The 24,485-nt window shown below is 38.8% G+C and overlaps 1 protein-coding gene across 9 annotated transcripts in view; it reads left to right on the forward strand.

Moving 5' to 3' along the window:
- The window catches only part of LOC111870710 (heterogeneous nuclear ribonucleoprotein Q), a 90,584-nt gene that overhangs the window by 15,661 nt on the left and 50,438 nt on the right, over positions 1-24,485 (forward strand). For all 9 annotated transcript variants that reach the window (XM_023863194.2, XM_023863200.2, XM_023863193.2 and 6 more), the window contains exons 3-4: positions 13,257-13,489; positions 19,119-19,226. In XM_023863194.2, coding sequence (XP_023718962.1) covers positions 13,257-13,489; positions 19,119-19,226 — 341 coding nt within the window. The remainder of the gene's footprint in view (positions 1-13,256; positions 13,490-19,118; positions 19,227-24,485) is intronic.

Here is a 24,485-nt window from a genome sequence, read left to right on the forward strand (position 1 = left end):
CTCGCCTATTACCGTAAGAACGCGAGTGTTACGTTACCGCCACGTACCGCTGGGGAGGTAGGGGTCAACATGTCACACTATAAATGGGTGTCAAAGACTTGGGCACTTTGTGTTGGCCAAATGTAAAATTAGAAACAATTCTGCCACAATCAATGAAATAGAAAATTGGACTGAACTGAGGGACTGGAAAGAGAATCTACTAGAGCAGTGACATAACTGCCTCATTAACTGTATTGTCTGAAGACCCTAAACTGGAAACGTTTAACCTTTATCAGACGGCCATTTAAATTCCGGTAGTGGCACCAGGATGGATTTAATTTAAATGCCCGTCATTGTAGAGTGATTGTAATCACGATACTCAAAATGCTGTTATTTCTGCAATTTTTGTGATGAACGAAATAAATGCTACTGTTATCTAGAAAGTATATAGAATCAGATACTGTAATTTACTGATTTTAGAATCTGTAAAAATTGTTACATTGATTAAAAAAAAATCCCCAATTTTGAGCATCTGTCCACAAAAATGCATAAAGTTTCTGCACAGTATGTTTCTGCAGTATAAATGTATGGTGCTGACGCGCACACTTGTGTGTAATCTGGTAATAGGAGAGGATGTTTACGTACTCACATTGTATGCTATCTGTATAACCGAGTGTGGGCAATTTCTTAACCTACATTGACCATATGAAACTCTGTTTATTCATGTATGTCGCACTATCCAGACGGAGGCAGTTCTTGGAATATCACCTCATTCCACTTGCGTCCACATCCCTTCAGAATAAACTGCAAGGCATTCTGAATAGTGTGATTTATGAGCGGCTTCTCTATTTCGAATTTTTCAATGCGAGTAGGGGCCATGGTGCATAGTTGAAATTGCGATGTTTTATAAGTGTTATGAATAGAGGAGACCATTCGCCATCACTGGCCTACTTTCTCCTAATACAAGACTAATGTTGCGTGTGCGTGCTTCGCGTGGAAAACAGAGTTAATTACGGACAAAGTGCATGAATTGAAACGTCAGACTCTGCATTCAGTGACATGCAACATTCAGTTAGATGATGCAGGAGGGAAGACAGTCTACTTGTAAAGCTGGTATCCAAAAATAGTGTAAGTAGAACAAGAATTTCTATTTTAAAATACGATTTTGAAACACTGTGCACACGTGGATTGCGGGTACCCATATGGTGACGCACGGCCACTCGGCTGTACTTTAAATGACTCCGTATGGTGACATTAGTCTAATAAAGGTTAGTATGTATTGTATTTAAAATCGATATTCTTCCAAGTTTCTGTGGATTTGGCAGTGGTGCATATGCAGTGAGCTCAGTGCTGTCACCACATAAGCCTATTGTACGGAGGAGTTTCTTGCATCTGTTCTTGGTAATGTTGACAACATAGCAGCTATGTTGGTGAGAGGCAGAGTTGTGGGGAAGATCTTTCTTGACATTAGTGATCAGATTACAGCTCAAGGAATTTGTATGTATAAAGGAACTTGTATTACATTGCAGTTAACACTGTCTGTAAATGAAGCAAGCACAATGTGATTCTCCTGACAGTAAATATAAAGTTTTGTACAGGCAAGACAAACCTTGTTTTCAGTGTGTGTTTGGTTTTTCTTTAGTTTGTATCTGCTGAAGAATGTGTGAAAATAGATTTCTCTGAGCATCAGTATTTGACACCTGAGAAATGTTGTGTGGGTGTGTGTACCGTGTCATTTTCTAAAATTACTGGGATTTGGGGGCACTCTGTAGCGTAGGTGATTAAGGCACTAGCTACAAGCTGGAATGTTGTGGGATTGAATTATGATGAGGTCATTGGATTTTTTGATTGACCTGATCCTTTCAGTTGCTTTGGGGTCAACTCAGCCTCTAACAGAAATGAGTACCAGGAATTTTCCTGGGGTGTAAAGGGCAGGTGCTGCATAAGGCAGACAACCTTCCACCATCTTTGAGCCAACTGTCTATAAGATATGAGAGCCTTGACTTCTCACACCTGTTTGCCGTCATTGCTTGTTACAGGGACAGCTTTACCTTTGCCAGGGTTTTTGTACTTCGTCCATCTTCTGAGATTTTAAAAACTAGAAAACGATGTTTCAGAAACTGGATCTCTTTGCACTCTGGTGTGGGGGGACACTTCTTTGGGTCCCTTAGAAAGAGCAAACCCCAGTTTCTGGATCCCTCCACTCTCGTTTGAGGAAGGGAGCAGATCCAGCTTTCAAAATGTATTCTCAAGTTTGTTAGAATACCAGATGGTGGACAAAGAAAACAGTATGTAAGTTTTGAGGTTTTCACGGCGATGACACGGTGCCTAAACCCAGAAGACAACTAACTTTCTTCAAAGAAAACAGTAATTTGAAGTGTCATATGTAATCGCCAGAATCCTTTAGAATCTACCAGTGATTTAGGTGAGCTCATCCTAAGGGACCCAACAGAGTAGCTGTTTCCCCTCACATGAGGAAGGAAACAGATCCAGTAGTTCATGGAACCAAGTGACTTTTATGATGCCCCCAGAAATATAGTCCTATATTTCATTAGAAGTGTAGGATTAATAAAGTGTTAATCCACAGGGGAAGCACAATAGATCATTGAAGGTTGCGGTGCATGGGCCTGATTTATGGCCCACCCCTAATACTCATACTCTTAACAGATCCTGTTTATGAAACTTGTATTTTCTAGTTCTCAGAATCCTGGATGATGGACAGAGTCTGAAAACCTGGTAATTCTGAGTGATATACATGGTCAGAACTCTTTAGAATCTGAATGTCATTTTTTCATTGAGGCTTAGAAATCTGTGCACCAGGAAGTCATTCTCTTTAATCGTTAGTAGAGTCAATTTACCGACTACACAACACGTTTTTTATTATTACATGTTTCGACCCCGAGGTCATCCTCAGGTGTATGAACACGGCTGTATAATTACACGTGGTCACATTCGCTTTTTACTCATTCGACCCTGTATCTTATCCAGACTTACGCTCAATAATATATCAAGTTCTAATTAATTCTAACTTAATTGTTAAAAGTTAAAATTTTGTGAATCGAAGTTCAATTCATGTCATTGGTTACACTTTCACTTTCACTTGTTTTACAGTCTCATTTTACTTACGCTCACTACTGTGTCTAGTTCTTCTTAACTATTTTAATTATTATTATTGGTTAAAAGTTTGTGAATTAAAGTTCAACTTATTATGTTGGTTGCACTTTCACTTGTTTGTGAGGTCACGCTGTTCTTCTGCATCCTATGATGCTGCTGGATCTGTTACGATCATTGTCGTGATGGGTCTTATTTTTCCAAGGAATCATAATGTGCCGAAGCATGTTACAAAGGTTAACGATTTTGTAAAAGGTGTATAATTACATTCAGATTTTGTGGTGTGGTTAGCACTTCACATCTGAAGGTTTCTGGTGTTGACCACTCACTCTTCTGTTGAGATGGAACATGGGTAAATCAAAATCATTTGAGAAAAAGTGGATTGCAGGATTTGACCGGAGGAGGCCAAAGTGTTCGCCAGGGAAAGTTAGCAAAATTAAATTGTGTGGGGTAGGATTCACAAGAACTGTTTTCATTCCATAGAGTAAATGGGTATTCTTTTCGTGCTCACAATTGCTTGGTTCTGTTTTCCTTTTGGAAATTAATGCTAATAGTTTTATAGACTGGATTTTGAATAGGTTCTTCAGTTACCTGGAAGGATTGATCAGTAATACCATCTGCCATTCTGTTGTGAAGGACAAACTTCTAACAGCTCATGTAGAAACATCACAGAATTACAAATACATGGTGTAGATTGTGATCCTCTTTAAACTGTGCCAGAATTACACAAGTTCGTTGGTTCATGTCCTTTATACTGCCTCTCTTTAAAGGCAGTATAAGGACATGAACCAAATTTGGTTCTAGATTTTAATAAAGGTTTTTAAACCACGCTTGTAAATAAACTAAGTAAAATAATTTATAAATATTTTAATACATTGACGTCACTATAGTTGTTGAAGGCTCAGATTTTGTATTTTTGACATTGTAATTGTATGTATGTATTGATATTGACCAATCACATTGTAATAGTATTTTCCTCTTGTACAGTAGACTCTCGATTATCCGCGGTAATGGCGGGGAGACTTGGCGCGGATAATCAAAAACATCGGATAAACCGAAGTACACATATACAAGCCAGATATACCGGTATAAATTTAACATCGTTAATTTTTTACACCATAAAACGCTACTTAAGCTTACCTTTTGTGATGCAGGCCAATGGTTCTTCATTATAAAGCTTCTGAAGTACGGTACATAGCCTATTATAGTTGAAACTGTTCTATTGTAGATTTATACACTGAAATACACCTACACTGTAATTTTAACCACACTAATATCCTAATGCCGTAACACGAAAATAATTGAATCTAATACCATTATACAGTACTGTGCACTAAAATAAAGGAAGATGAATGAATACCAAAAACTACGAATGTTTAGGAAAAGTAGTCTGTTATTGATTTCTGTTTCAATGACATGGCTTCTTTCTTCCTTATGGTTGCTCTCAATCTGCGTAACACCAATTTGTCAGAAAGCAGAGAATCGCTTTGTTGCTCCAGAAACTCTAGCAAACCCTCAGTCCATTGAAGAGCAGATGAATTGCTTATCCTTGCATTAAAATATAGTTTTGCCTGTTTTGCGCAGATAATTCCTGAAACAGGAATGTTTTGTGCCCTTTGTTGGTTAAACCATTGCAACATTGCTTTGTCAAGCTCATCATAAGTTGGCAGTTTCATTGTTTTTCTGCCTGATAAGCCACTCGATGAATCAAAATTACTGGCGTAATTAATCAATTTATCTTTATTTTTTCTGAGATCGCGAACTGTTGTTTCACCTATACAATATTGTAAAGCTAGGTTTCTGGTAGACCATCCTTGCTCAAGCTTCTTAATTATGTCGAGTTTCTGGTTAATTGTTAAAACTACACGCTTCCTTTTCTGCTCCATTATTTTTAAATTATTGAAGAACCAGTCACAATGATAAAAAAAACAATGGTAATTCGGCACTTTCTCGCACAAAAACTTAAATTGTATTTTCCCACACAACTGAACTGCCTACTGTATTAATAACAACTGAAGAATGCAGTTCAGTGACAGACAGGATCGTACTCTTCTTTCAAAAGAACTCTCCTTCCTCCCACTACTACAGATTGACTGGTGCCTGAGTTTGGTCTTTGTTGGTCCCTTTGCTAATTGAGGTCTCACACCAGACAGATTTATGGCTCCTTGCTGGTCAAGGTTCTTTAACATTCTCTACTTGTTGGAAAAAGGGTAGGTTTCGAGCTTTCGAAACCTGATTTCGAGCTTTTAAGAAAAATAACGGGAGAATATCGATGGATGACGTAAATGCGAGTACAGTTCTCTCTAAATTATAGTAAACTAACATTGACTGTCATACAAAACATTTAAACAAATGTGATACTCACTGAAAAAAAAAAATCTTTAAAAATACATTGCCGCGGTTGAGCCGCAAAGCGGTTAAACAGCGCGCGGATAATCGAGAGTCTACTGTATTGATATGTCTTTCTAAAGATGGTCTCTCAGACCAAAACATGTCAAGGATGAAAGATTAAAAAACATCAATCTCACTGGACGGAGTTGATAACTTTTTATAGTTTAGATAGAGGTTTGTATGGATAGGTTTTGGGTCCCCTGTAAATATCTGTCAAGGAAGGGAAGGTGGCCACCTCTTATCTCCCTGGTGACACTGTTCAAGGTGGTGGTTCTAATAGCTATGCCATCAATTTCTTCATAGATCTGACTAGCAAAACTGAAGTAAGGGGACATCATGACAAGAGTCTGAGGATATTCTCAAAATGTTGGATACTTATGATCTCCCTAATTGGCAGCCGGGTGAAGAGCAACACCACATGGAAGCTGGCCATTATATCTTGGGGTCCAGAGTGGAGAGAACCCAATGTGCAGGCAAAGTAAACCGAGTTCTTTACATGGTGTGGAGAGTTGCCAGTATGGGAGTCTGGTAGGCCAGCCGTATGTTTGGCCATGCAGTAAGTGTAGGCACCAATGGTGATCACAGTGGACCTCAAGGGACCAAGCCTTGGTGGGGGGGGGGGCTGGGATCCTGGAGCCAAAGTTGTTGACAGATCTCAATATTGAGGATTTCCTCAGGAGAACAGTGGTCTTGCACTCCACGCAATCTGTAGGGTCCTTCAGTTTCCTGTTTGCTTTGTCCTCCAGGAGGGCAGCGATCTTCTGATTGCATTTATCACTTTTCAGCGCTATGGTCGCATTGTCATTGTCAGCGGGAAGGAACGTGAGCACGTCACTGGCTTTCAAGGTCCAATGAGCCCTCCTCTCCACGCGTGAGGTTGCTTGGTTTGCGGGAACCTTTAACCCATTGCCGTGGTTCGTCGTGTATGTTTCGTCAGGGATTTNTCTTGCAGGCTGCCTGCCAGAGCTCAGCTGTCTTCTCAGGCAGGGTACCTATAGCTTTCTCTACCCCATGCAGGATGTCAGAAGGCACAACTGCTGGAGGAACATCATAGTTTAGAACTTTGCACTAGGCTGAGCAAGCGGCTTCCTCCTCCAGCAGCACTTCATTCACATCGATGACAGTTTTTTTGGGGGGGGTGGGGGCTTCATGCGTGTGCTGAAATTTGTTGCAGTGCCTAGCTTTATTGTCCTCAGGGATGTGTGAAACTTGATTGTGATATAATAGATCATGTTCCAATCATTGGCGATCAGGATCCTGGCTAAGTGCAGATATAATATCAGCTATTGGGAGACTGCATCCATGCCCTGTCTGGTATAGTGGATGTGATCATAGAGGAAACAGAAGCCAGTACATCTGTAGATAACTCCTGGCAGCATCAGATCGCCTTGGGTGCTGGTACTGCAGGAAATGTGGAATGATGTTTTTGTCAGTATGCCTGAGAAGGGAAGGACACAGGGGAATCTGGTCTTGATCTGTAGCTTAACAAAATTTTGAACATATGGATGAGTAGCCTTCCCATGGAGGAATACTGCAGGATTTGAGGTTCTCATAGTTGTGGTTATGAAGAGTTCTGTCTTCAGGGATGTAACGCCTTGTCCATTGAAAGGCAACCTCTCCTCTGAAACATTGGTTGACTTTCAAGGAACTGCATGATGTCGTATAGTAGAAAATAAATAGATTGTACTCCTGTGAGTAATGTTGCCAACTTCATGAATAACAGTTGCTTAGAGTTAAACCCTTAATATGAATATACCTTTCAGGTTTTTAAGAGATATTTCAGAAAATATATTTTTCTTGTCCACAGAATTGAAATATACCTGTTCGTATAATTTCTATGTAATGTTAAATATTGCATTTGTAATTTTATGTGAGATTGGATTTAATCCCTTGGTTAACTATATATTTACGTTCCAGTGCTGTCCTATACGACATCCTCATAAACATACAAGTCCAAATTAATTCAAATTCTGTTAATGCAACACCTAAAGAATTGAAAGAAGAAATGAATATGCTGTTTCACTTTATCAGCCTATGTAACCATACCCTGGTCTTTAAGACAGTTTGTCAAGCCATAGAGTGGTTTAATTGGCATTAATTAGTAGAAGAATGCTGGTGCACTAACTCACCCAGCTGGCCACCCATATTTGCACAGTGTACTGAAGCTGGACATAATAGATGATTAGACAATAGGAAACATGGATGAACGTACTGAGCTTGGCAGATCAGTGTTACAGCAGACTGTTGCCATTCCAAAAGCTGTTCATTGGTTTAAGGAAGTTTGCATTCAAATGTTCCATTCAATCTGATTGAATAGCAGTTTTCAGTTCACTTCCAGAATTTTGTCCTGAAGTGCCTTATCCTTCAAGCACATCACAGAAATTAATCGTGTTTCAGTCTTGGTGAGTTTCGTAGCCATGAAAATATCCTAGTGCAAAATACCAGTTCCAAAGGACTCTTCACAAAATCATCTTGAAGAAAGCAAAGTGAGGAATTGCTTGTGAGATCTGGCACTGCCTTGTTAAAATAAGGATGAACCCATTGGACTGCCATATCTGATCAGGAAAGGGAGGAATTGTCACTTCATGGACTTGGAACATCAGAAGTGGCTGTACCATGAAACATGAAACCAAATATTCTGGCTCAATAATGCACATGAAACTAACTGGACGCAGTGGGTTTCCATCAGTAAGCTTAATTCCCTGAGGCAAAGAAATTGGATATTTTGCTTAATATTTAATGTATGGACGTTTAAATTCCTGGCAGCCCCCTGCTTCTAGAATTTAAATGGCCCTAAGTCTAACATTGCAGACCTTTTCAGAAAAAAAAAAACTACATATTTTCCATTCTATGCAACATAGAAATACGAACTAAAAACAACTTGGAAGAAAATACTACTTTTTACATATACACAAAAGAGCAGTTTTTACAAATGAAAATTAACTGATTATTTTGTCATGAAATGCAAAATATAATGTTATATATTGTCATGCGACAAATGACTTCATGTGGGTCTTGGATTTAGCGAATCTTTGTTGGACACACACACACACACCTTACAATTATTATCACTTGCAGTATCACCTGACTTCTGGCCCAATACTCATTTTGATGTCTCAACTATCCTTGGCTGGGGTTGGATCTCAACTGTCTCTGGCGGCGGCTATCCCAAGAGTGTCTTGTTCTTTATACTCTGTACGAAGTCCCTGGCTCTGTTTATATAGGGGTTATGCGGACTGGATGCCAGACATGGTTCCCTTGCCGCTGTTCAGACAGTCCATTGTTATGGGAACGCTTCTTATAGAATACACTGGTAATGTGTTTCGTCTCATCTGTTGTTGCTCAACAACAATTCGTTGCTACGATTTGTTGCTGCAGGAACTCTGCAATTTCCGTGCATTTGTTGTCGTGGAAGTGTCCGTTCCAGTTGTAGCGGTTGTGATGGTGATGGACGTAAGGTAACGCGTCACAACATGTTATGAAATTCCAAGGGACTTACCTGTAGTTTTTTCTTCAACCTTGAGACGTGATTTTGTAAATATAATCTCACTATACTATAATATTTTGTTCAGACTGTACGTGAGTTTGAACTGCGTCACTTCACAGTTTACAATTCTCCCACACTTGATGGCGCATGCCACTTCTTGAAGCAGTCCACCACACAGGATGTCTTTGTTTCCTTTTGGTTGGCCAGTGTTGTGAATGTTTCAACTCCAGTCGACTCAGTTGGGCCCCAGATGAACTTGATCTCCCCCGAGAAATGCCACTGATCTTGATATTTGCCTCGTTCGATTGAAGAATCATCTTTTGGGAAAGGGGTTTCCAGCTAAATTGAATAAATTATGTTGATTGACAAAGTGACACTCTCACCTGTTAGTAATACTCGCAAACTAGTGATGCAAAGTAATTATAATACTAGTTGAAAAGAGTGCCAGTCCGACACTGATTCCGAAAGTCACAGTGACGAAGATGCCTTTTACTCACAAAATAATACTGGCTCAGTGGGTTTATACCTCTTCCAAGACACAAAATAAAAATGATACATAAGGAAATATAAGAGTCTGACACTGACTTTCTGACTGATAAATGAATATATGACAATCCAACACTGACTTCCTAACTGATGATTCACTACTGAAAACCAATCCTTAAATACGTCACACTTCCTTGAAAGCTCTTGAATCTGTGAGCACAGATGAATATTTACCCATTTCTCAAAACAGAGCTGGGCTCTAATTGGCTGACCAGGTCATAAACCGTCATTACCATGATAAATGATTTCATTGTTGAGAGCCTCAAATGAACCACTGACATGACCTTGCATTGGTTAACTGAAGATCAAACTGTCAGCACTCCCAAAATGACCACGTGTCCTGGCTTATATAAATATAACATTTGGCTGTAGTGGTCGTTACTTGCTGATATATATACACACACACACACACACACACACAGTGGAACCTCGCTTAACGAGCATAATTCGTTCCAGAATCTTACGCGTAATGCAAAACGCTCGTTAAGCGAAACAATTTTTCCCATATAAATTAATGTAAAATACAATAATGTGTTCCGTGCTGAAAAAAATACTCAAAAAGATTTATGCATAACGTTTATTCAAAGAAAATTATATATACATCGTTAAGGAGCGTGAATCATCATCATCTTTTCTTCTATGCAGAATGAACCAACCTGGAATTTGAATTCGATTTGCAGAAAAAAAAATCGAAATAGTTTATTATTTATGATACATATCTAATTCTTTTTTACTAGAAAGCTGTCTAGAGACTTTTGTTTTTGCCGACCCTTCAAAATTTGGTGAAAATGCGACACAGCATTATCATTAAATAAATTTGTTGCGCTCATAGCCACTGCCTTATTAGGGTGATGCTTCTCAATGTACAATGCAACAGTTTCTCATGCTTTCAGCATTTCTCTTATTGCACCAGAAGATTGTTACTTTGCTGTTACCTCCTCCTCTGACAAACTCTCCTCCACAGCTTCTTGCTGTGAAACACAATGCAACTCCAAATCATGCAGATCGTTGATGTAGACCGATTGTATGTGCATGCTAGATCAGCCACGCTCACACCTCGTTCTCGCTTTTCAATGATTTTACGTTTCATTTCTACGGTTATTTTTATCATCTTATGGCTGTCTTTTTGCGGTTTTTTTTTCAAGGACTTTTTGCAAGGGTTATTAAACTTTGCACAAAAAGAATCACAAATAATATGTCTGAACACAAGTTTGGAAAAATGTGTGATCACAAGTTCCACTAAGATGCTAGCGGAATGAGTGCTAAGCACAGACTGATGTAGCACGCACAATCCGTGATTTCCCCTCTCGTCATTCATTATGCGAAACGTCGCTTGTTAAGCGAGTCTTTTTTTTTTTAACAATTTGTTTTGCTCGTTATGCAAATTACTCGTGAGAGCTGCTCGTTATGTGAGGTTCCACTGTATAGCATTTGTCGTTACAGGTTAATGTGCCTATCCAAGTGGATGCGTGCTAGATCAGAGAACCACATGATATCCAAGACACCTAGATTTTCTTCTAGTACCATTCAATACTCTATTGCAAAAAATGTAACATCTTAACCATTCCACCTTTTAATAGTGGTTGACTCAGTTGCATTTTGTTCAGAAGTGACAAGTTATCATGACAAATTCTCATGCAGTGTTGAGCTTAAGTCCCTAATTTGTTGTGCTGAATGTTGCACAAATTTTATTTTATTTCTTGTTGCTGCCTGCCATTTTTCACCGTCTTCTACCATAACAGATTTTCTTTGTTAACATTCTTAAGCACGTTTATCAGACAATTTGTGTTTCTTCAAATGGTTTTGCAGTCTAGTAGATAGTGTCTCTTGATGGTGCAATGTGAGAAGAAAAATTGTGAAGATATTTGCCTCACAGCAACAGCAGTAAAAGATTTTGGTAACTCCCCCATGCGTTTACATGGAACGGTGCTCACTGAAATAAACATGGACAAATCACCTTTTAAAAAAGAAGGTAACACAAGTTTTAAAGGTGTTAGATGATGAAAAGAAAAACACTGTACAGGAGAATATTGCTGATACACTTGCAGAGAATTGAAAGTATGCACAATGCCTTGTTTCCAAATTTGAATTCAGGAATGAGGGTAATTGTGTGGAAATTAAAAAAATATGTTAAACCCAATGAATATGCTTTGGATAATGTGATAGTCTGAACGGAGAAATTCATGTAGGTAGGCCTAGGCCCACTGGGGCTGTAGTGCCAAGGGGAAAATGTGATTGTCAGTGCATAAGAAAAGGCTGACTTAAATGAAATGCTCAGTCTGTCACCGTAACATGGGACTTCAATTGTAAGGGGTAAATGCAGTTTTCATTGGGTTAAATACTATGCAGAGAACATTTGGTAGCATCATGTATGCATACATTAATATTTTGAGTTATTGGTAGGTTGTTTGTTACAAGTACTTTCATATTACATTTATTGCTAAAAAGGCAAGGCCATAACCTGTAGAAATCTATCCATGATTTTTACTTAACTGTCATAACTATTGGCAGAGGGAGAGAGAGAAGGTATTATTTTGGAGGATAAAGATCGTGCTGTCTCTTATAGGTTGGATGCTGTGTTACTCTTACATAGCTGCGTACATGCTGGAAAATTGAACTTGCCCCAGAGTTGTTTTTCTATTTTTTGGCTTAATTTATTTAGTCAATGAAATGGAAAAGGGGCCAGTTATATTAACTTAATATGTATATTAATGCTGAATGTGTTAATCATTTAACCCGTTGCCGTGGTTCGTCGTGTATGTTTCGTCAGGGATTTAAATCGTCTGGGGGGGTTCGGCGTGTATGTTTCGTCCAGCTGCACACCTATGTTATAACGCCCATAATAATTGATGGTTTTGCTGTAGATTGTTAGATTTTTCGCTGGCCTGTTGTCACAAGAACAGAGTATACTAAGCCAACGAGTTTAGCTGAGATAAGTCATCGTTACATATGCCTGTCTTGCAGCAAATTCGTGTTGCTTCTTGTAGCGGTTTCGTCACTCAATGGCGTATTTGCTTTGCTTGTGAAGTAATAAACACCAGAGAGGTGATGTGTGCTGTTGTATATAATATCATATTGCCCTGAGCTGGCCACACAAACACATTCCATTGGAATTCTTAGAAGAGGGTTGTCCAAAATGTTATTCTCGTAAAATCGATTGCTTTCGCACAGTACATAGCACCCATTTCTTAGAAATACGCCACAATTTAAGGCAGAACACTGTGGTCACCCCCTGAGACGATACGGATGTGTGTGGGGGAGGGAAAAGTACTCATTATCGCTCCAGTTGACGCCATTTTATCGTACTGACCTTGGTGGTCGTTTCGAGAGCCAGCTCTGTGTTTAGACTAATGCTTCAAGGCGTCACCTGCTTACATAGCCGAGATACCGGGTGCTCATATTATAAGGCAAGGTTATAAAACCAACTTTTAAGATCATTTTAGTGAAAGTTTCATCCTTCAAGGCGTACCATTCTCTGCTCAAATACTAAATAACATGCTTCCATTGAAGATATAAAGGGGGTTCATATTATAAGGTAAGGTTATAAAACCACCTTTTAAGATCATTTTAGTGAAAGTTTCATGTTCCTATCTCATAGAATTTAAGAACAATGATGAATAAATAATTTTCGAGCAAAATTTAAATGGCCGGCTGAATATATTACCGCAGGAGCCGCGGCTGCGGAATTTAAATGACCACGTCAAAAGGTTAAGGTATGGTTTTTAATTTGTGTTTGTTTCAGGTAAACTTGCCCATGCTGATCTGGATGAGCGTGCTTTAGATGCTCTAAAAGAGTTTCCTGTCGAAGGAGCGTTGAATGTCCTTACACAATTCCTGGACTCAAACTTGGAGCATGTGTCTAATAAATCCGCATATCTCTGTGGAGTGATGAAGACTTACCGTCAGAAGAGTAGGGCAGGTCAAGGTTCTGGTTCTGGTACTGTAGCCAAGGCTCCTGATGAAGATAAAATAAAGGTAATATATACATATTTGTTTTGAATTCATATGATACTGTGTTTGTGTGTACATTATTTAATGTTTGCTATTTAAGCTCATTTCTGAATAATTTGGTGTTAAATGTTGATAAAACCAAATACACTACTTACATTTTAATACAAGTTCTGCTTAATGACAGCCCTGACTAGCTGTTATACAGACATGTAGATTCCGTTGTAAGTGGTTAAATCTTCATGGATGTTGGCAGTAGACTGAAATTGAAATACTATCCATTTTACATTCCCACCTAAAGCAAAATCTCTGTCACATCTTAACTATGAAGAAAGCAGTCTTCTGGGATTTGGCACCATGTATATGTGGTGTTAACACCACATATACAAATCCCAGAAGACTGCTTACTTCATAGTCACTGCCGTGAAAGCCTCAAATCTTACACATCTTAACTAATTTTGATGCTCTGCTGTGAAATATTTAGTATATTGTGTATTGGGAAGACACTGGCATAACCTGCGAGAATTCTAGTCTGCTTATCTGCATAAATGTTCCTAACATAATTACTGGGCTTTTGGACTTTTTCCATTGTTTGGAATTCTAGGTAATAGAAGACACTATGTTTCGGAACCTGGATCTGTTTCGGTCTTCAGGTGAGAAAGGAAGACACCGCATTTGGACCCCTTATCACAGAGTGATCCAGTTTCTGAAACATCTTGTTCTCTATTGCCTAGAATTCTTGGCAATGGAAAAAGCCCAGTAATTCTGTCATCCACCATCGTCAGAGCCCTTTAAATCTACTTATAAATGTTCCTGTTGGGGTGTTAACAGTTTCTTCTCTGTTTGAAAGTTTATTTTTCATTTATAGTACAAGCTAACAAGATATTAAAACCGCTTACATGTTCATCCATCAACACAGTTGTTTTTATTGAATTGATTTAAAACCAAAATTAATTAAGATTTGGGATTTACAGAAAATCCACCACTGCAGCCCTCATATTACAGAATATGTCATGTTACCTGTATGAGCACAAAAGTCAGCCATCAGTTACCTGTTTAACTGGATGAAAACGTATGGTCTCACCAAATGAAATAAAAACCGAGAATGAAAAATTATGGCTGAAAGAAACGAGTACCCCTCCACTGGTTAAAAAAACAAAAAAATCATCCATTAATGGTTCACATACAATATGGAAAGACAAATGGGTCATTTTTATGTATTTCGGCACTTGTGTAAGAACCAGTGCCAAATTATTTCCTGATACAGTGGAACCTTGCTTAACGAGCATAATTCATTTCAGAATCTTACTCGTTAAGCGAAACAGTTGTTCCTATATAAATTAATGTAAAATACAATAATGTGTTCCATGCCGAAAAGAATACTCAAAAAATTTTATGTGTAACGTTTATTCAAAGAAAATTATATGTACATCGTTAAGGAGTGTGAATCATTATCTTTTCTTCTGTGTGGAATGAACCAACCTGGAATGCGAATTCGATTTGCAAAAAAAAAAATCGAAAAAATTAGTTTATTATATATGATACATATCTAATTCTTTTTTTACTAGAAAGATGTCTAGAGACATAGGTTTTTGCCTGCGCTTCAATATTCGGTGAAAATTCGACACAGCATTATCATTAAATAAATTTGTAGTGCGCATAGCCATTGCCTTTTTAGGGTGATGCTTCTCAGTGTACGATGCAACAGTTTCCCATGCTTTCAACATTCTCTTATTGCGCCAGAAGATTCTTGCTTTGCTGTTACCTCTTCCTCTTCTGACAAACTCTCCTCCACAACTTCTTGCTGTGAAACATAATGCAACTCCATAAGCTTTTTGGTGGTCAGCTCTTGGCTGTGCTCTTCCACGGGCTCATCGATATCATTGTTATCCACCTCCAGCCCCATGATCTTGGCTAAAGACATAATCTCGTTGACTGCAGGCTCCACACGTACTATCTGAAACCCCTCAAAGTCACATTCGAAAACACTCTGCGGCCAAAGCTTCTTCCAAGCAGAAGTGAGGGTTTCTTCCCATGCCTTTTCGATCATCTTGAGGCAGGCAACGATGTGGAAGTGATATTTCCAAAACTCTCTGAGAGTGAGATTGGTCCCTTCCATCACCTCTAAACAACGCTTGAAGAGTGCTTTAGTGTACAGCTTCTTAAAGTTAGAAATAACCTGATGGTCCATAGGCTGGAGAAACGGAGTGGTGTTGGGAGGCAGAAACTGGATCTTGATGAATTTAAATTCTTCAAGCAGGTCATCTTGTAGGTCTGGAGGATGGGCAAGAGCGTTGTCCATAAGAAGCAAGACATGGAGTGGCAGATTCATCTCAAGCAAATATTTTTTCACAGAAGGACCAAACACTTCATTGATCCAATCAGTAAAAAGGTCACGTGTCACCCAAGGCTTGTTGTTGGACCTCCACATCACATTTAGCCTGCTCTTCAGGACTACACTTCTTGAAGGCTTGTGGAGTTTCTGCATGGTGAACAAGCAGTGGTTTAATTTTCAAATAGCCACTTGCATTGGCACAAAATAGCAGCGTGAGACAGTCTTTCATTGGCGTATGGCTGGGCAATGCATTATCCTCTGCTGTTATATGGGTTCGCTTCAGCATCTATTTCCAGAAGAGACCCGTCTCATCACAATTAAAAACCTGTTGCGGCAGGTAACCCTCAGAATCTACGAGCTTCTTGAAGTCGCCGATGAAGTTCTCTGCAGCCTTTGTGTCGTAGCTTGCTGCCTCACTGTGCCTTACAACGCAGTGAATGCTGCTGCTTCGGCTGTTGATGATCCTGGCGTCTTAACGAGGTCGGCGAAAATCACTTTCGCCTTCTCACAGATGATGTTCTCGTTAATAGTATCTCCTTGCAATTGCTTTTCGTTTATCCATATGAGGAGCAACCTTTCAACATCATCAAGAATATGTAACCGTTGCGTAGATATTTTTGTCACTCCATTTGAAGCATCTATCTCCTTAATCTTGTCCTTGTTCTTGAGGATGGTGCAAATCGTTGATGTAGACCGATTGTATGTGCATGCTAGGGTCCACTGTGCTAATATGAAGGTAGTATATAAGATCAGAAGCACAAAAGCGTCATAAAATAAAGATATAGCACCAACATATATAGTCTGAGTGGAATGTGTCAAAGTAAATATAAAAATTGCCCCCCCCTTCATATATAGGACAGATGGTACATAACGTATAGGATGGGATATAACCAACACATCAGAGAAATATGAACAAATGAGTGAAGTTCAATATTCGTCCATCACACATTAAATACTACACACAACTACGATACCACGGATCAAACCATGGAAATACTACAGGCTCAAAGAAAGGGACAGATGTTAAACAAAATATATATAAGACAATTAAGCAACGATTGCAGCTGAATGATGCATTAATTGAAACTTATAACTCAATATTTGACATTTTAATAAAGGGCAGTTCAAATACCTAACACACAATACCCAAACCCATTTGGAACCAACCTAATTCTCCACCCCCTTGTCCTTTCCTCCCATTCCACACCTATTCTGAAACAACTACGCAAAATCTTTTGAAGCATAACAGCCTGCAGTAGTATTGACTGTTGACTGAAACGCAACACTGCGAAAACAGGATCAAATATAGTAACATTCTGCTTAGAATGGTATCATTTATCCCCCCATTGTGTCATCAGTTTTCATGTACAGGGTGCATCAGTGAATTGGGCAATTTGTCTGGGGTGGGTCTCTTTCTCTCTCACTCTCTCTCTCCTGGATTGGTTGGAGTTGGGAGGATGCCACTACTGCCACCCAGCAGCCTACTTCAAAGTGTTTCGTTGCAATGGAGCTGTGGACTGGAGCACAACGTGCTTTTGATGTGAAAGCATTTTACAAAAATGGTGACAGTTTCATGATGGCTCAGTGTGAATTTTGCAATTTTGCTGTATCATCTGCCCATGCCATCAAGACCTGGGTTCAAAACTTTGAGGCTACTGGCTCTACACTAAAGAAGAAGGTGGTAGCGTAAAAACAGTACGTACACCCGAGAATGTAGAAGCAATGAGAGAACGCATTAAACGAAGTCCACGCCAGTCTGTGCATTGCCATGCTACATCATTTGAGCTGTCTGAAGCCAGCGTTCAACCAATTTTGCACGAAGATCTCCATGTTTATCCCCATAGAATCCATATCTGGAGATATGGGGACATCATATGGCCAGCTGGGCCACCTGATCTTTCCACATGTGATTTTTTCTCTGGGGGTATCTGAAATCCCAAGTTTTCAAAGCTCCAGCACCCCACACAGTTCAGGAGTTGAACATCGACTTCGGGAAGAAGTCGGAACGAATTCCCATAGAGATGGTGCAAAGAGTAATGAGCGACTACGGGAAGAAGTCGGAACGAATTCCCATAGAGATGGTGCAAAGAGTAATGAGCGACTACAGCGGAATTGTGGTCATCTATCGGATGTTAATTTTTGGAAATAGACTTCTGTTTTCAGTGAGTGAATTGAGAGAAACCAAATGCTTTTATTTTTACAATGTATTCATATGTGTTGATACCAGATAAATGCAATAGTTTACTGTTCATAATGTTTTTAAATTGCCCGATTCATTGATGCACCCTGTGTAAGCTTTGAAGCAGTGCTGAAGATGAGGTCTAATTATAAATATTTGTTTCTGTGATGACACGTGATGTGGACTGGTTTGCCAAGAACTGTTTGCATCTTAAGGCAGAATAAACATTTATATAATGTCATGTGTTCGAGGTGTGACTATAGACGGGGTATGGATTAATTAATTGGATTTATTGTCGACTTGTATACAGCACTCAGAGTTACGCTTTACAGATCACTGATACACACAGACTAGTGTCTTCAGTCTATTACAGTCTCCACTAGCCGTCCCCTGGAAATGGCTTCTGCCGAGGGAGATTCTTCAACTTATGCTCAGGTCCTCGTCATGGCCGCCTGTGGGGAATGCTCTGTCAACTGACAACTCAGCCAGCTGGATCCCAGGCTGGCAGCAATTTCACACCAGTTTCAGCTTAACTCTGTCTCCAGCTGTGTACTGCATGTACATCACTCAACTGAAGTGCTGACAACTGACTCCGAAACTCGATTGGCTTGCTTATAACATTTTGGCATGAACCACATAGAAAACACTGTTTCCACTGTTATAGTCCAAAAGTACCTCAACTTTGCGTAGAAACAGGTGTTTGTTTATTTGCCTGTTGCATAGCAATGGCTGTACTGTGCTCTTTCGAGGCCTGCCCAGTGATGGGTTCATATGCCACAGTTCCAGTATTTAAATTTCTTCCCCTTAAGACAGTAGTTGAGGTGGCCACATATGGATAAGTGTCCATTTCTCAGGTGTTTGCATGGACTGATGAGACCTGAATTTTCTAGGACCTTAAGTGCCTTTATTACAGTTTTGTGCTAGGCTGCTCTTCAGTTAAGTCTTCCCTTAGGTTTCGTGCAGGTTCTCTGAAATGTTAGACCTGTCCATATAAGGTATCTTGTCTTGCTATGAGACATGAAAGGTACAGCTTGCCTTGAAACCCTGAACTTGTTTCTTGTTCTTATTTATTCAGTTAATATGAACGACTCCTTATAGCAAATTGACTTGTACTGAAAGTATGCCATTGTGCTTTATTTCAGTCTATTTTGGAGAGGACTGGTTATACATTGGACGTTACAACAGGACAGAGAAAGTATGGTGGGCCACCACCAGGTTGGGATGGACCAACACCTGGAAATGGATGTGAGGTAAGGTGGTACAGCTAGAAAACTGGAAGACTTTGCCATTCTAGAGCTAGATAAGTGACAGTGGGAGGAAAGTTTTTCTTATATATATATATAAAATGAGATCTTCACAATTATGTACATTCACACTGGTGCATAGAAATCAAATTCTGGTAAGAAACTGATGCTGGGAAAGTAGGTTACAGTGTTCAACCTAAGAATTTGTCCCAGCAGTACATTCCTGGTCTTAAATTCTTAAATATCAGAGATGGTCACATTTGTGTCTTAATCCTGAAATGTTGAGTTAGGCAGCCTAGGAGTTTTGGCATTCTACTGTAGTGAATATATTTTGTCATACACATTGTCATGAATGTTGATGATTTTTCAGGTGTGAAGTCTGTTATTTCTGAGCAAAATAACCATTGCCTACAGGTTTTCCCACAGTTTCTATTTGCCTTTCATGTTTGATTTTTGTAGCCCCTCTGCCACCTTTTCTGCATATGGAATTCAAAATTGCAAGGCATGAGTAAAGAGAATAATTTTTTTCTGGTTTTGTAATTGTTTTCTGCATATGCAAGGCATGAGTAATGAACACTTTTTCTAGTTTTGTAATTGTTTCCTCATGGGTTAACCATGATGAGGTGCATATACATTGTACATACCACCATTTAATTGCTAAAAGTTCTTCACCCTCTTCAGCTTTGTAAATGTTTTGGTATTTTATTTTTACAGTAACAGTCCATGCTGCACTTGTATTTAGTAGCTACTGGTGATCAAAATATATACGTAAACGAACGTGGAAATCCCCTGATGGAAATGTGTTTAATCAAATTTATCACCTCCTAATAGATGTAAGGCATTGTTCAGATTTGATGGATGTCAGGAGCTACAGGGGAGCCAACATTGACTCTGATCATTACTTAATAATATCAAAGATTAGAAGTTGAATATCTAATGCAAGGAAGATACATGGATCCCAGGCTAAGAAATTGAATTGTGGAAAATTGGTGGAACAAGGAGTTGCAACCATGTATACTGGATTAATTGGTGAATGCCTGGCAGGTCTCTCTGATAGTGAGGATGTCAGTGAAGTTTGGAGGGGCCTCAGAGATGTTATAAATGCTGCTGGTGCAGTCCTAGGAAGAATGGAAAGGATAAAGTATAAGAATTGATTCGATGGAGAGTGTGAGCAAGTGACAAAAAAACCCAGGTATATAAGAGAACGCAGCAAAGGAACCATACTCGAGGGGCCGTGGAAGAATACCATGAAGCGAGAAAAAAAGAAAAAAGATTGCATAAAAAGAAGAAAAGGGAATATGATAAACAAGAACTGATTGAACTGGAGCATTTAAGAAGTTCAAACGAAATTAGAGCGTTTTATCAAAAACTAGACGAGTCGAGAGGACTTTCAACCTAGAACAACCTTATGTAGAGATAAAGAAGGCACGATAGTGAGTAGCGATGAAGCAATACTGGAAAGATGGGCGCAATATTTTGAGGAATTATTAAATATTAATGCCTCTGAACAAGTGGAAGGTATGACCATAGACCGGAATCAAGGAAATTTTGAGGCTGAAGGGCCAGTGCCAACCATAAAAGAAATAGAACAAGCTATCAAAAAAAAATTGAAAAATAATAAAGCTCCAGGAATGGATCTCATCACGGCAGAATTAGTGAAATTTGCAGGCCCAGAATATGCCAAGCACTTACATCAGCTAATAGTTAAGACATGGATAACTGAAATAATCCCAGAGGAATGGAACCTAAGCATTGTATGCCCTATCCATAAGAAAGGCGATGTCATGGTATGCTCTAATTATAGAGGAATTAGTCTGTTGTGCATAGGATATGAAATATTTTCCAACATTCTATTTAACAGACTCTCTCCCTTTGTGGAAGGCATAATTGGGGATTACCAATGTGGGTTTCGTCAAGGAGGATCAACTAACGATCAGATTTTCACTATTCGACAGGCCATTGAAAAGTGTAATGAATTCCAAATTGAAATAAATCATCTTTTCGTTTACTTCCGATCAGCCTATGACTCCATAAATAGAGATCGTCTTTTTCTGGCAGTGGAAGAGATGCACATTCCATGGAAGTTAATCACCTTAGTCAGAGTCGCTATGAGAAAGACCCAATGCCAAATTAAAATTTAGAATATGTTGTCCAGCCCTATAATAACTAGAAATGGAGTTTGACAAGGAGATTCCCTAGCCTGCCTTTTGTTCAATATAGCATTAGAGAAGGTAGTTAGAGATGCAGGCATCAACATAAGGGGAACTATATTCTACAAGTCAGTTCAAATTTTGGCATTTGCAGATGATATTGATATAACTGGTAGAACACAAAAAATCTATGAAAGAAGCTTTTCTTAATTTGGAAAGAGCAGCAAAAAAGATGAATCTACAAATTAACCAAAATAAAACAAAGTACATGCCGGTAACCAAGAAAGACTGTGCTAATGGACCTACATACAGGAGGATTCCCTGTCAGTTTTATTCTTGCTGTTTTGTTCAGCGTTGTCTCGTTTTATATGTATATTGAAATTGGCTCATATAAATTTGAGGTTGTATGTAGTTTCACTTACCTTGGGTCAGAAGTTAACCGTAAAAATGATATCAGTGATGAAATAAAAAAGCGTGTACTTGTGGCAAATAAATGTCTCCATGGCCTTAGGAAACACCTGAAATCCCAATTAATACCCAGGAAAACCAAAACTATGATGTATAAAGTACTTATAAGATCAGTGCTATCTTATGCCTCTGAGACCTGACCACTGTCAAGATTGGATGAAAGACTGTTAAGTATATTTGAAAGGAGGATCTTGAGATATATCTTTGGACCAGTGGAAGAAAATGGAATATGGAGGAAGAGGAATAACCATGAGCTATACGAACTATTTAATGAACCAGACATTATTGGATTTATAAAGGTGAAAAGGCTTGAATGGCCTGGACATATAATACATGCCAGCGAGAATAGAACAATTAAGAAAATGCTTAATACTAAACCAGAAGGAAATAGGAGAGTGGGAAGACCAAGATTAAGATGGGAAGAATGTGTGTGGCAGGACATAAGAATTTTGGGTGTAAAGAACTGGAGGAATGTAGCATCGAATGGAGAAGAATGGCGAGCAATCCTGAGGAAGGCCAGGGCTCTCAAAGGGCTGTCGTGCCAGTGATGATGATGATCAAAATGTGTAGAAGTTGTAAACCACCTTTTCATGTGCATATTCAATAAAATTGGCCTGTTTACAGCATTGTGAGGACTATAATTGTCTTCCTCCCGATTACAAGTATGCACATTCAGTGTGCTGTTCACATACCATATCTGGAACATGTCACTCCTCTGCCTCCTGGTAAATGGAAAACTGTTGTACAGTTTGAAGGTATCCATGGTTTTCCTAAAAGTAATGGGTGTATCGGTTATAATCATGACACAGTATGTTATGTGACGTTAAATTGGTTTGTTCTTGAAGTCACTAGCATGCATTCAGTTTCACCAGTCTCTTTTAAGCATTCCTGTTGCCCAATTCAGTACTTGTCTTCATAATTCTGATTTTGTTCACTGCTGATACTTTTTATGTTTGCTTCCAACATTCCAAACTTTTTCTCGTCAAGTTGACAAGATATGCAGCACTTTGTACACCTGTCAGTTTAACTTCTGGACAGATCCACTCACAAGTGCTTTTACTTACACTGGGCTTTAATGAAAAAGTTTGTGTGAGAACATGGTCCTCTGCCAAGAGCTATTTGGAATACAGTTGTTTTAAATGATGCAAGAAAAGTATATTCACAAGAATGTGTAGTTGCGCTTATCCATCCAGGTGTGATTGTGAGGTAATATTCATTTTTTTAGTTGCAGATATGACATCCAGTTTTTAACCCATCCAGCATAAGAATCCATATTTTTCTCGACACTTCTAGTCTTCTGTCTCAGACAGTTCCCATCAACTCAGTCATCCATCCCTTAGTTCAAGGATCTCTAAACTTATAGCCCGCGGGTCACATCCAGCGCGCGAAAGAATTGTGCAGAAATGCGCCAATTGAACTAATTTTCCAATGAGTACTGGTAAAAAAAATACTTGTTCATAGATTTCAAATTCATTCTTTAAGATTGTTTAAAAATATTGATATTCCATATTATGTTAATATTAATATTCACAATTTTACTAATTCTGGACCGTATACTACGTGGTATTTCTTCGTACTTGTTCGGCCTCGATCGGTAGTGTCACTTCGTGACAATGTAGGTAGCGCGAGCAGTTCGTTACTAGCCGTCTTGTCCACAAGACTTCTTGCAGTGGTGTAGTGTAATTGTAACAGATCATCACTGCCGGTGTCGTACTTATTACCATTTTTGTATTAAAGGCAACTTATGCCCAGTTTTGCTCTAACTGTTCCGAGAATTGGTAGCGAGGAATGTTGATAAGGCTACCGGAACTTCAGTCCATTCTATGACAGCCGGCTTGTAAATTTATCACCATTTTTGGGACGACATATCTGTGTGAACAAACTTTTTCCCAGATGAAGTACATCAAGTCGAAATACGGGGCAAATTTATCTGATGAACATTTAAAGTCGCTACTTGTGAATGCAAAAGAGTTCCATCATTCACATTAATTGTTTTATTATAATTTGTGATTAAAATATGAGCATTTGCTGCTACTGTCGTCATTAATATATGATAATTTATTCTCACATACTTTTTATTTAGTTTATGAAATTCTGTGCTTTCAATAAAACTCATATACCTAGAGTTATCAATTTCTCGTTTATTCGGCCCATTGAAAGTGCTGAATTATCTAATGTAGCCCGCTTTTCAAAAAGTTTGGAGACCCCTGCCTTAGTTCAACACCTGATAAGGAGCTATACCTCAGACATATTGTTTTGATTCGGTATCACATATGGTTGTAATTTCTGGCTCTGTGCCAAACCTGTCAACATTACATCTTCTAATTGCCAGGTGTTTTTTATGATAGATTTTGTGTTAATGTCTTCAGTGATGTAATAGAACAGCATATCAAAATATGTTACTGTTTTATCAGAACTGCCTTGAAGAGGGATGAGACCCAGGCCATTGAAACAACTGTATTAAAGTAGAATTATATATTCTGTTCTTTCCACTGTTTGATGTTTTTCCTCAAGAGACAATTGTATTGAATTTTGTTACCATTGATAGAAGAAATCACTGAAGATTGTTCACAGTTTGGTTTCAAGTTTTTGGTTTAGATGCTAAAGAACAGAATATGTCTTTAACTGTAAACATGCTTTGTCTCCC

This window comes from Cryptotermes secundus, unplaced genomic scaffold (assembly GCF_002891405.2).
Source record: "Cryptotermes secundus unplaced genomic scaffold, Csec_1.0 scaffold59, whole genome shotgun sequence".
In the NCBI taxonomy this organism is placed as follows: Eukaryota; Metazoa; Arthropoda; class Insecta; order Blattodea; family Kalotermitidae; genus Cryptotermes; species Cryptotermes secundus.